The sequence below is a fragment of the Psammomys obesus genome, unplaced genomic scaffold (assembly GCF_907164565.1).
Source record: "Psammomys obesus unplaced genomic scaffold, mPsaObe1.curated_primary_1811, whole genome shotgun sequence".
Lineage (NCBI taxonomy): Eukaryota > Metazoa > Chordata > Mammalia > Rodentia > Muridae > Psammomys > Psammomys obesus.
Genome location: NW_026596064.1, coordinates 3,584,528 through 3,597,583, shown reverse-complemented (window position 1 = coordinate 3,597,583; position 13,056 = coordinate 3,584,528). Strand labels below are relative to the sequence as shown.

At 46.3% G+C, this 13,056-nt stretch overlaps 1 protein-coding gene across 2 annotated transcripts; it reads right to left on the bottom strand.

Annotated features, from left to right (window-relative positions):
* Positions 1 to 1,768: 1,768 nt before the first annotated feature.
* Positions 1,769 to 10,887, bottom strand: Rtp1 (receptor transporter protein 1). Of its 2 annotated transcripts, XR_008722161.1 has the most exons (3): positions 10,616 to 10,887; positions 7,446 to 8,879; positions 1,769 to 1,803 (listed from the first exon to the last, which is right to left on the bottom strand). XR_008722161.1 is itself a non-coding variant. In XM_055625079.1 (2 exons), the coding sequence occupies exons 1-2, from the start codon at positions 10,885 to 10,887 to the stop codon at positions 8,360 to 8,362; spliced, it is 792 nt and encodes a 263-aa protein (XP_055481054.1). In that variant the 3' UTR covers positions 6,261 to 8,359. The 2 variants fall into 2 exon arrangements, 1 of the variants encoding a protein (XP_055481054.1); XM_055625079.1 differs by lacking the exon at positions 1,769 to 1,803 and having other exon boundaries at positions 6,261 to 8,879.
* Positions 10,888 to 13,056: the final 2,169 nt, after the last annotated feature.

The following is a 13,056-nucleotide window of genomic DNA, read 5'->3' as shown; positions in this document are numbered from 1 at the left end:
CTTCTTCTTCTTCTTCTTCTTCTTCTTCTTCTTCTTCTTCTTCTTCTTCTTCTTTTGCTTCTTTTGCTTCCTGGACAGATTAACAATGTCTAGGAATATTTTTGTTTGTCTGTTTGTTTTCTATAACAGAGAGGTGACAGAGACATAGGCAGTTTGGTGGAGATAAGAGACGCTGTCCCTTTCTCCTGTAAGTTGCTTTGGTCATGGTATTTTATCACAGAAACAAAAAAGTAACTGATAACCTCCCCATTCATTGGCTCTGACTTACTTTCTACAACCTCTTTCATGATGGTCCCAGAGCCTTGGGGGCAGGGCTGATAAATAGTCTACCATTTAATAAGAACTTTCTTGATATGTGATTTAATGTTATATGATCCTAGTTTTTCCTCTTAAAACCCAAATTCTTCCATAATAAGATACCCTGGGATAGGTGGATTCTATGTGAGCTAAACAAACCTAGACTCAAACTATGGATTTGCTACTTACCAGATTATACACTGGATGTGATTAACTTTTCTTATCGTAAACCTGAGACAACAAGGTGGACGTTGTGGCACACACCTTTGATCCCAGAACTCACAGAGGTAGAGGCAGAGAGATCGCTGTGAGTTTGAGGCCAGCCTGGTCTACAGTGAAAGTTCAGGACAGCCAAGGCTACACAGAGAAATGCTGTCTCTGGTGCCCACAGAAGAGAGTATCAGCTCCTCCCTATGGTTGCCTTTTAAACATACGTGTTTATAGACCTTATAAACAAATACGCACATATATATTTTAAACAACAGTTTGAACATAAGTTTAAAATATATTTAATTATTTTTTATCTATAACCTAGATATATATTAACCATTTAAGATTAGTCAAAAATAAACATATAATGACCATACATTTAAACACACAGATAAAACTTTTTTTTACTGGATTTAGCTGTAATTTTAAGCATGATAGTCAAGAGTGGCCCAATATCAGCACAAAGTTTAATATAACCAGTTAAGTTTGCTTTAGCGCGATAGGGTCTGATAGCTGTTTTACAGGCAGAATTAACATTTTCAAAAGCCAATTGCTGCACAAAAGGAAGTCCACTCTGAGTGAAATACCCTTTTTTGTGTTACATTAAAATTATCATAGTCATTATTATTATTATTATAAATATTTAATAATTGAACCTGTTCTCTTTTTAATTGGATTTTCTCTCAGAGAACAGTAATATCTTCCTGCAGTGATCCCGTGTCACCCACACATGTAGCAAGGAAAGCCACGGGGGCCAAGGGTGCAGGAGCCAGTCTGAATTGTGAGACTTGGCAGCTCTTTTTATTCTGACTCTGTTTTATACTCAGTATCTAGAGCGTGTCTCCTAAATCAATTTTTTGCTCTCAAATTACACAAATCTGTTTGAGCTCCTTTATGAACATTTGAAATAACCTGAGAAGTACTTTTTTCTGCCTGTTTGGCTGCTCTAATTTTCCTGAGTAACTCTTTAGCTTGTGAGATTCCTTTTCCCAAGTCTCCAGATTGATGGTACCTACATCTGGAAACCAGGGACAAACTTTATTTACATATTAAAGGGATTAGGGTGTTTATCTTAATTCTCTGTGTCTTAAAACCTATTTGAGGGATCTGATAAATCCCAGCCTATTAGTTCCTTGCCCCATGACGGCCACCTGACTCTTACCTTAGTCAGTTGCTTTGTGCGCGCTCCTCTGGTCCGTATAACTTGCCTCAGTTGGTCCTCCTTCTCAGGTTCCCAGGTTTCAGCACCACCTGTGGCTGCCCACAGCCACACTTAGATACCACCTGAGGGGAGGGCTGGGAGATAGAGAGAATAAGGTGACATGAAGAAGAACACCAAGTCATTGATCAAGGTGCCGATTTATTGAAGGGAGAGCCAGCTATATAAAAGCAGGAGAGAACAAGAACTTTCTTCACTGTAACATCCATCTGCATCAGCTGGCAGCTCTTCCAAGGATTCACTCAAGGTTGCACGGAACCAGCTATCTGGCTCCCAGGGTAGCACAGAGCTTGCTTATCTTGTTCCCAGGAACAGAGCTCCCTAATGCAAAGCTTGCCAAGGTCAGTCTTTCAGAAGCTGGCTGACTGCCAAAGTCAGAAGGCAAAAGTTTATTTACCAGAGACCACCACTCAAGCTCAGCACCAAATGCGCACTCCATTTTGGCTAACCCAAATCCACTCTGGCTGCCAGAGGAGAATATTTGGGGAGACCTCATCTTTTACTCTTCACATGATCAGTAAGAAACTTCTGTGGCCCAAAGCCAGTCTACAAAGACTGGTAGCTCTATTTTTCTAATTGCTGATTTTTATTACTCTATCTACCTATCTGTCTGCCTGTCTGTCTATTCTATCTATCCATCCTATCAATCAATCAATCAATCCATCAATCATCTATCCTATCTATGTACCTATCAATCATCTATTTATCTGTCATCTATCTATCTATCCTATCTATAATCTATCTACCTCTATCTATTTTATCTAGCTCTGTATCATCTATCTACTTATCTCTCATCTATCATGTATTTAGTCGGTGTGTCTATGGGTATATGTGCAGGCATGTGCACATACCACAGTACATATATGAAAGTCTTTCTATGACTGTGGTAAACACCATGACCAGAAGTGACTTGGGGGTTTATTTAGCTTATACATCCCAGGTCACAGCCCATCACTGAGGGAATTCAGGCAAAGACCTCAAGCAGGAATATTGGAAGTAGGAACTGAAGCAGAGACCATGGAGGAATATTCCTTATTGGCTTCTTCTCCATGGCTCCCTCAGTATACTTTCTTATATAATTCAGAACCACCTGCCACTAGGTGGTTGATTAATTATTCATCAAGAAAATGCCCCATACACTTACCTACAGGCCAATCTGATGGAGGCATTTTCTCAGTTGAGGTTCCATCTTCCCAGATAACCCTAACTTGTATCAAGTTAATCAAAAACTAACCAGCACAGGTCAGAGGTTAACCTGCAGGAGTCAGTTCTTTCTACCATATAAAGCCTTACTTGCCTCTACCAAGTAAGGCACATTTACCCACTGATCCATCTTGCCACCTCAAGATGCTCCATTAAAAAACAATCATCAAAATAATTAAGAAAGGATTCGGGCATATATCTGTACACCACTATTCACACTCTTCAAAGTAATGTTATTCTCGATAGACATGAATAACAAAACTGACAGAAGCAAGGAATTGTTCTTCAGAGAATAAACAGACACATAAAAATGTGGTATGTGTGTAGACATAGGTGCCTGGGCTTGAGTCTCTCTACCGTGTACTTCACTTGCCCTGGGCTACCTTTGCAGATCCAGCCTTTCCTCCAAATGTTTCATGAATCTGAAACGTGGTCAATACTCGTTCTCAACATTTTCGCCTCCCAGGAAAGCTGAAGGCTACTTTCCATGCCCACAGCTCGACAGACCAGCTCTCAGTGTGCCAGCAGGTTCTTTACTGCTGCACACAACACATTCTTTTTAGCCTTGTTTTTGTAACACACACCACACCACACCCCTGCCAAAGAGTTCAGCACGAATGACCAACTCCGGGAACTGCTTAGGTTTAGGAATACATGGTTCCTGGTTCACTTCGTCTTTTCTGGTTTCTTCTTTCTATCCTTTCTGTAGGGTTCCTGCTTCTGCCTGACTTCTGTGTGAGGGTTTACCCCTCAGTTCCCTTCTACGCTCCCCTCATTTGTCTATATCTCCTAGATGATCTCATCTCTTCTAAGGCTTTTATTTCCTTTGTGAAATATGTGTCTTACACTGATGTTTCTCTTGCATGTCATCTCCATTTGACAGTTTCGCATACACTTTAGAGTCAACATATCCAAATGGATTGCAAATTCATTTTCTTTTCTGGAAGCTTATCATTCTGACTACTTTCCATTGTACAGCTTAGTACAACTTAGTGGGAGTAAGTACTCTGAGATTACTGTGTATTTCCTATCACTATCTATTTCTAGAACTTTTTAATTATCCCAAGCTGAAACTCTGTTCCAATTAAATGCTCCTTGCTGTAGCCCACTTTCAGAGATGACACCGAGCATTCCACAAGGAAAAAGCCTGGTACCCTGGTCAGTGTCTCTTAGCTGGCATGAACAGAGGCAGCAGCTGATCTAAGCATAAGGGGGAATGTATTCAGAAAGTATGGGAGGAAGTGTTCATGAAATTAAAAACACACACCGTACTGGACATGAGAATAGAAGAAACATTTAAAGGCATTCTGGGAGGTCACCGAAAAAATAAATATGCTCCATTTTCAGGTTGTTTTGTTTTGTTTATTTTGTTTTGCTTTGTTGCCTTGAATGTCACTGGAAATCCAAACACTTTATCACTTGATTGAGGGGCAAAGATACAGACCTCCTCAATACCATTAGTGCTATATTCCTTAAGGGACAAATTACCTCTGAAAAAAGAAGTCAGAGTGCTAGCTGGACCCAATTCATAAAGAGGCAAGACATGATTAGGACTTGAAAAGGAGAATCAGAAACTGGAACTTTTACCCCAAGGAAGTCAGAGAAAGAAGACAAACCTTATTTGAAGATTGCTTCAGCACTTACTGCCTCAGGGCGCCACAGCAAGTGAATTACTCTCCGCAGAGTTAATGGTCAGAGATCAGAGCTAATGGAAAGGCTCTGGCCACGTTTGCTTCAAATGATGCTAGGTGCATGACCACTGGCTTCACAAGTGCTTCTGTGGAGCTGCTGTTGGTTTAGCTCTACCTGGTAAAGCTATTTTGGAAAATCCTGGAAACTTTCAGGAGCGAGGCCTAGCTGGAATGAGGAGGTTAGTGGGGGTAGGCTCTTAGGGCATGGCCCTTCCTTGTCACATTCTGCTTGTCTCCACTCCGTGGAAGCTCTTTCTACCACATGTTCTTGCCACCATGGCCTTCTGTCCAAGCTCATGGAGGCAGGCACCCCAAAGCCAGAGCCCCCCAAGCCATGAGCTAAAACAAATTATTCCTCCCCCACATTGCACTCACGTATTTGGTTACAGGGAACAACTGATGCAGAGAGTGAGCAAACAGACTTCCATTTTGGCTATTAATAATAACAACCGCTTTTAGTTTCATTCTCCGCTATGCTCCCATACTGGTTACTGTTGTTGTTTTGTTTTGTCAGATGGACACAAGCCAGAGGAACCTCAGCGGTGAAAAATCCTCCATCAGAAGCGTTTTGATTAACAACTATGTGGGAGGTCCTGGTCCACGGAGGGCAGGGTCACCACGCCCCTCCATCCCCCCACCCTCACCCTCCACCCCCACCCCCCACCCCTGAATATAGTCCTAGGAGGTATAAGACTAAACTGAGGAAGCCACGCCCCTCCATTCCCCTAACCCCCCCACTGGGGCACTTGCTCTGCTCCCCACTCCCTAAGCACTGCCTCTTTGGGTCACATTCCTGCATGAAGTACCAACAAATAAGCCCCTCTCTTAGCTTCAGAGTTCTGGGGAGCCAGACAACAGTTCATGCCAAAGAGACCAGTGTGGGGTGTGAATGCAGGTTGTGGCATGAAATAGCCACAAAGGAGGCTTGAGGGAGGTTAGAAAGTGAGCCAAAAACCTTTCTGGAGACCATTTCTTGCAGAGGGAATGGGGTATACAGGCCCTAGGGAAAAGCATGTCCGTCATGCATGACAAACAGCCAGATGCCAGTGTAGCCTCAGAAGTGAGGAGGTGCTAAAAGGCGTCGTAAGATGATCAGAGCCATGTCATTTGTGGCATTTACAGAATGGGAAGGGAGGCAGGGGACAGCAGAGCCTGACTGGGGTTAAAAGGATACCTTAGCTGCTGTGCAGCAAAAAGACCTGGGTTAGGAGAAGGAGTCTTCCTTGTGAGCTCCCATGTGTGAACTGGTGACTGCAATACACAAATCCTTCGGAGGAAGCTCAAAAAGGAAAAGGTCTCTTTCCCAGGCAGAGCTAGCCAAAGAAGGTGTGAGCCACCTCAACCACGGATGATCTCCCTACCATCTGGGGCGCTCAGAAGCTAGCCCTGGGATTTGTGAAGAACCAGGCTTCATGTGGATGAGTACGGGATGGAAGGAGGATGTTTAAAGATGTTTAAAACCCCAAGACAGGGGACCTGAGACAGAGAAAAAAAAATGAGCATCTGAAAGTCCCAAGGGTCATCAGTTGAGAATTAAAACAGAACCCACAGTTTCCAGTGCCTAGAGGGTTTAGCATCTCTTGTCTAGTTCCATGCTACCATCTGAAACAAATTAACTCTATCCTCCAAATGCTTTGGCTTAAATATTTTATTTGAGATACTTGAGTACAAGACCTAGGAAAATAAGCGGTGATATGAAAAGAGGACTACACGCATTGCCATGAGCACACACTACAGAAGCAAAGATCTGGCTGGAGATGACCTATTGACTTAGTCATTCAACAAGATTGTACTGAGCTCTTGCCATGTGCTCAACAGAGGTAAATGCAATACATGGAATCTGTGAAGGCAATATGTGGAACTTACAATTCTAATGGGGAGTACATCCAAGAATGAGAGATTGCAACAGGTCCGGGGGGTGTTCCAGCAAGGCAGAAAGACTCAGTGATGGAAACCAAAAGGAGCAGGGTGACATCATTGTAGCAACAGATCCCCATGGTGGGAAAGGATACAGGAGGATCATAATCGAAGCACATGGGGTGAAAAGTAAAGCAACGGAGGAGGGAAACAGAGCTCCCAGTTCTAGCGCAGCCAGAGAGGTCCATCAGAGAAAATTGCCAGGCATGGTTTATAAACTGGATACAAACGAAGCCGCCCCTCTCTCAGAGGTATTAGACCAGGCCACAGAGGCAGGGCAAGGGAAGGTTTGTTTGTTTGTTTTTTTTTTTCTAACTCTGTGTTTAGGTGCACTGCTATTTCTTTAAAAAGCTCCTCAGGGTTCCTAAAATTCAGCCAGGGCTGAGAGTCCCTGAAGTGACCCAAATCAGAAGTTCCTAGGGAGTGGTGCCCAGGATATGTGGCCGGCTGAAGCAATTAATACTGTGAAGGAAGACGTCACAGCTGGCTGCTCCTGTCAGAGTGAGGGCTGCGGTGAGACTGAGCTGTGCTACTCTCCGATCCACTCCTGACTGTGGACAGGATCAGCCCAGAGTGGAAGCTGCACGGAGAAGCTTCTCAGTCAGAGAGAAGATGGGATACTGAGAGGGGGCCCCTTGATCATGATATCAAGGACCATGATATCAAGGAATCTCAGAGGTACATTAATGACATCCCTAAGGTCTTTATGTGTCCCGCTGTATGTAAGGGGACTTCCTATCTCCCCCTCTACAGACATCATGAATTTCTAGAAAAGGGAGTAGCAGGAGGACAGGAAGTTAGTTACTAACAGAGACGGTGAGGCTCAGCATAGGCAGCATCTGACTTCCAGCTTTTTGCCTCTCCCCACCAGCCTCCCTCTACCCTCTGCTACCAGAGAGTCTACAAACCTGTTACTGCAAACCGAATTGCATCCCGTTTTGAAGAGCAGTGAGCCTCTGGGCACTCGCTACCAACAAGCTGTTTGTATCTTTAATGCGCCCTCTCTAGCTGAGATTACCTATCCCTGTGGTCCGGGCACAGAGCCTCTCTGGCAAGAAAGACAATGTGGAAAAGCCAGTCAACAATCTTTTCAACAAAATCACAGGCTCTAGGCCCCTCTTCTGGCCGTCAGCCCTGAGAGTCTGAACCCTAAAAAACTTCCACTATAATAAAGAGTCATTCTATGTGGCTTTTATTTTTTTTTTCTTCCAAACTCCTTTAAATTCTCTGCCAGTTCACAAGCACCCAGCGGGAGGCCTCACGCTGTGGCTCTAACCCCCAACTGTCAATCTTCTGTCAGCCAGGCAGACTGTGGGAGCCACCTGAAGGCCAGAGGCTTCGGGTCTGGGGAACAGAGGCAAGGTACAGTGGAGCCAGCAGCACAGTGGCCCCACCTCTCTGCCTTCAGGGGACTCTTCCGTGTGTGCCTGAGGCAGGGCTGTGGGCCAGGCTCACACTGAAGGCAGAGAGGTTCTTCAAAGCTACAGCTAGGTACTAAGGAAAGTGGTTCTGTTCTGACTGCAGAAGGAGAGAAGGCAGAAATCGGCGGTGGGGGGGAGGCTATTGGACTAGGAGAAAGCAGCTTCCAAAGCAAACATCCCTGAGGTACATTGAAGGGCTTTCGAACCTAGATTCCTTTTGAAAAGTCAACCACCCAGCCAAGACCCTTTTAAAAGACAGAAAATTTGAGTAAATTGTCCAGGGTTCCCACTGAATCGATGACCGCATCGTGTTAGAATGTGAACCGTTCCCAAGCCAGGCCTCACCTCACCCCTTCCCACCAACTGGCTCCCACCCGCAAGCCCCAGACCCGCAAGGAATCTTAAACAGAACTACGGAAGGAGAATTGCAGGTAGATGATGAGCAGCAGGACCGTGGCCCAAAACAAGCACCAGGGAATGGAACAGAAGTTGCAGCCTGAGCCTGCTTCGGCCTGCGGCTTGGTGGGGCTGGGAGCACGGGAGAAGGTGTAGGTGGTCGCCTCCTCCTCCAGCAGCTTCTCGCTGGGCTTCCAGTGAACGATGCCTTCCTGGCAGGCCTCGCAGAACTCGCCGCGGTGTCGCCGGTTGTCCTGGCGGCTGGCTACGTGGATGCGGTAGTGGCCACCACGCTCCCCGTAGCACTGCTCTCGCAGGCTGGTGATGAGGTTGTCCACCAGGCTCTCGATGTTCTCCTCCAGCATGCTGGACTCGTCCAGCCGCGCTGTGCCGCACTCATAGCACAGCTGCTTGAACACGCGCATGCGCACCGAACCGGCGCGCTGAGCCCGGTCCAGGTACATGTGGAACAGGATGACCACATGGGGGGACTGCCAGGTGTGCCAGCACCAGGAGCAGTGGAACCTGCCAGTGGGAAGAAGAGAAAGAACAGGGGGCCATGTGAAGGGATGAAAGCAGTCCAGGAAGGGGTGAGGGGACGCGGAGGCTGGCAGAAGCAGAGCCTGGAGGTGGGGCGGTGTGCTGACAGTCCCCAGAGTCCATTAGCTTCCCCAGGGGGCCGCCCTCCTTGGTCTATATGAGTGCCCAAGGGACAAGTGCAGTCGCCCGGACTTGCCAGCGGGCACCTAGCAGATGTCTGCTCCCTGGTTGCTTTCCAGAGACCTTGTGTCCCTTCCTTCTGGTTTCTTCAGGCCTTGTCCCTCGTCCCAGTTCCGAGGAACTCATTCTATAAAATGATCTGGGTGTACTGAGCACTCTGCCCACATCACATGGATGTCGCTTAGCAAAGCTGAATCTTACAGGCTCGGAGAAACACAAGCCTATCTGTCAACGCTGAACGGGCGAGGCCTAATAGCACCATTAACTATTAGCCCAGGGCCAGAGCTAATGCATTCCCAAGCCTTGAAAGTGGAGGCAGTGTGAGCACAAGGTGGTCCCCCTCCCACAAAGCCAGAGTCTCCCACGATGACTGAGGGGACAGCTGGGGCTCACAAGACCTCTACCAAGGCTGAGTTAACCACAAAGCCCTCCCACTCCACCCCCAAAGAACCACCAGGATGTGACACCCTCCTACCATCCGATGGAGGAGCGCCACATTTTCATTCTAGTCTTTTTGTTTATTCATATCTTTAGCAACTATTTCCCTCACTCAGACCACACTTGGATTTTAAAATTTCAGAACCGGAGGGCCACAGAAATCACCTAGACATTCACCGTTCATTCTGTTTCAAGACACAGTAAAAAAAAAAAAAAAAAAAAGCCACCCACGTACACAGCTAGTGAGAGGCAGAACTAGCATCCTGAAATGCTGGCTGAAATGAATGGAATAGAAGTGAGTCGACCGAGCCAAGCTAAGCAGGAAGGCCTTCACTTCTGACCCAGACCAAATCCCAAAAGTAAGTCTTAACCTAGACCCCTGAACTGGACCCAGGGATTGAATGCTAGTTTTTCTCAGCTCTGTTTGTACCTACGAATCACCTGGGAGCCTTCCAAAATGTGGGTGCTTCTCTGAGTCTGGAAGGGGCCCTATATTCTGCAGCACTAATGAATTTTAGGTGATCGTTGCTAGTCTTCCATCCCTGGAGCACAAGGCAAAGATTGGCCGGCTAACCCTTCATTCACCAAACGGGGAAAGCATGGTCCAGAGAGGAAAGTGGACTGCTCAGGAGTCATAGGGTCAACAGCAGAGCCAGTTTCAAGCATGCCTCTTGTGTTCAATGGTTTAAATCAAATCAGGCTGAATTAACGAGATGAAAAACTGAACTTCTCCAATACAGGAGCCCAGATCCAGTGACCCCAAGCCTCTCTTCTCCCAGTTTACAGCTACTTTTAAACACATTCTTAAACTCTGAAACCACGTAAACTGTCAGAGTCAGAAACTAATAATCATATTCTACCTCTTTTTTGCCAAATGAAGAAGCCACAAGAAGAAAAGTTCTCCTGCAATCAGCAGAAAAGCCGGACTCAAACTGAGTGTCGCAGCCCCCTTGGAGGGACTACCTGTCTTCTAGTTTACACTGGCCTAACCGTGAGGCTGAAGTAAGCACGGGTTCTGTGTGTTCTCTCTCCTGAGAAGGTACCCCAGGACTAGGTGCGTCCCCAGAGGCTGCCTGCAGGCACCTTCACTTTGGGCTACTCACCTGCCTGAGGCATGAAGTTCCAAGTACTGCTTCCAGCCAGGGGCCAACACATTGTGCTTGAGGTTGGGGTCTATGATGAAATCCCAGCTGTCAGCTGGCTTTGCTTCCTCCATCTTCTCATAGAAGACTTTCTTCCACTCACCTGTGGTCACGCTCTTACACATGTCCTCGTCAGTGTCGAGAGAGGGCAAACTCCAATTCAGAGAGAACGTGGGAAATGAGGGCAAGTGTAGGGCAGGGCAGCGCAGTCTCCACGGTCTAAAAATCCTCATCAGCAGGACCAGGAGGAAGCAGGACCCAGCTCCCTCCTTTGTCCTCAGTGGAACCTGTTTCCAAGGCAACCAGGCAGGGTGCCAGGAGACACAACTTGGAGAGGAAGGAGTCTCTGAAAAGGTATCTCAGAGCCCTGATTGCACTCTACAGAAGCAAGGTTTATGAGTCTAAACGATCCAAGACAGGTTGGGGGCCCTGACAAAAGGCTAAACTTCAGACCATCTCACCTTGGCCTGCAAGATCATGGAGAAGTGGGGACTTGGGAGCTGGCTCAATTTCACCTTGCTGCCCCCTGGAGGCATCATCAGCACCTGGCTGCTATGGTAACCATTGTGCCTTGGGGCACTAAGAAAAAATAAGCGATGGGAAGATGTGCACTTGTTAGTAGGTAGAAATATAATGTAGTCTCCCTCTGCATACCCACCCATCTCATACCTGAAACACTGCCATTCAAAACACATCATCAGAGATCTCGTAAATCACACTGACAGTGCAAATGTGGAGCCTGGGCCTTAACTTACCCCATAAATGGCAGAGTTGCTGATGAGCCACTCCAACTCATTCATTCTACTATTTCAAGCATATTGATGCATCAGGCCCTATGCAAGGTGCTTGTAACTGGGTGTATATCGGGTAACAATAATGTAATGAGGGCCATACTGTAAGAACCATTTGCAAGAGCAGCCACCTGTGCACAGAAGCCATTGCATCAGCCAGGCAGTGGGACAGGACACCTTCCATGTCAGTTATAGAAGAGCAGCAGAAGAGAACCATCTGAGGCAACACTGCCTGCCTATAGAAACCTGTGAATTGTTTACATTTATAACAATAAAATAACTCTTTTTATTCACTTTGTTCAGATCATCAGAAATCTCCGACAACAAATAAAACGGAGCAGAGGCTGAGGAAGACAAACTTACTAACCTCTTTGGAAATGCATTGGGATCAATCAGGGGGAATACAAGATGGGGGGCAAGAAAAAAAAACAACATTTAAACAGGGAGTACTGGCACAAGGGAGGCAAAAAAGAAAAGGTGCCCAAAAAACTTAGGCTCTAAAGGGGACTGGGAAATGGTTAAAGTGATTGTACAGGGGCTGGGGGTGAAAGGTAGATGCATCTGCTAAGATGAACAAAGACTGGATCAGGCTTTGGAGAAAGAGTTAAAGCCGGGCCCATGGGACAGACCCTGTGAAGGGAGTGCCAGGACAGAGGCTAAGTGTGCAGATAGGTTGGGAGGTGAAGACAGGGCCCGCCCTGGACAGAAAGACCTCACCCGGATGAGGCTGTGTGTTATTTGAGTAATGAGACAGTTGCTGGGTCTTGAGGCTATGGGCATGAGATAGTGCTCTGCTAGTCTCTGCCTTCTCCCTTCTTCCGCTAGGCTTCCTGAAAGTGTCGAGAAGCGCCCGAGGCACAGGAAAAGGGACCTGTAAGTGGGGGACTTGATTCCATCTCAAACCTGGCCAGGCAGGCTGCAGAGGGTGAGCAGCGCAGGGCGGCATCTTTCTCCAGTCAGGTGTCTATGGTGGAACCCACAGCCCACCAGCTGCCTGCTCCCGAGAGCACCTGGGTGGCACTTTGTCCTCTGATGGCCAGTGGGAACTCGGGCCTTTCTCATCCTGTTTGTTGGCAGCTAGCCCTGTAATCTGTAACAAGTTGTTTTTCCTTTAAAAATTCATAGTGTGTTTCTTACAGAAAACTTACAAAATAAAGATAAAATTAAACAAAGGAAATACTCTTCCATAACATCCCTTTCCAAGATGGCTATTGTTAGCATTAAGAAAAATACCACAGGCATTGTGACATGTTTTATAGATAATAATATCTCATGAATATTCTTCTTGGTCATTAACATTATTCTCTAGACATAGGCCACAGGCTGCATGTATTCTGTTATATCCACAACATGCATTCTGTTATGGGCACAATTGATGTAGCCCATCTTGTTCTTGAGGCTGTAAAATTTAGTTCAGTCCTTCACAGATGAGTCCCTGTGTGTTTAACACTTCAGCTCATAAACATACATTCCAAGTATCAGAAACAGTGCTTCTCTGAGTGTGAGGCCTGCCTGGTTGACAAAGTGAGTTCCAGGACAGCTAGGGCTACACAGAAAAGCCCTGAGAAAGAAAGAAAGAAAGAAAGAAAGAAAGAAAGAAAGAAAGAAAGA

Excerpts from the sequence above, each read along its gene's own strand:
- Rtp1 (XM_055625079.1), bottom strand. The coding sequence starts at position 10,887 with ATGAGGATTTTTAGACCGTGGAGACTGCGCTGCCCTGCCCTACACTTG. Across the intron at positions 8,880-10,615 it reads GAACTTCATGCCTCAGGCAG|GTTCCACTGCTCCTGGTGCT; the intron begins GTGAGTAGCCCA and ends TCCCACTGGCAG.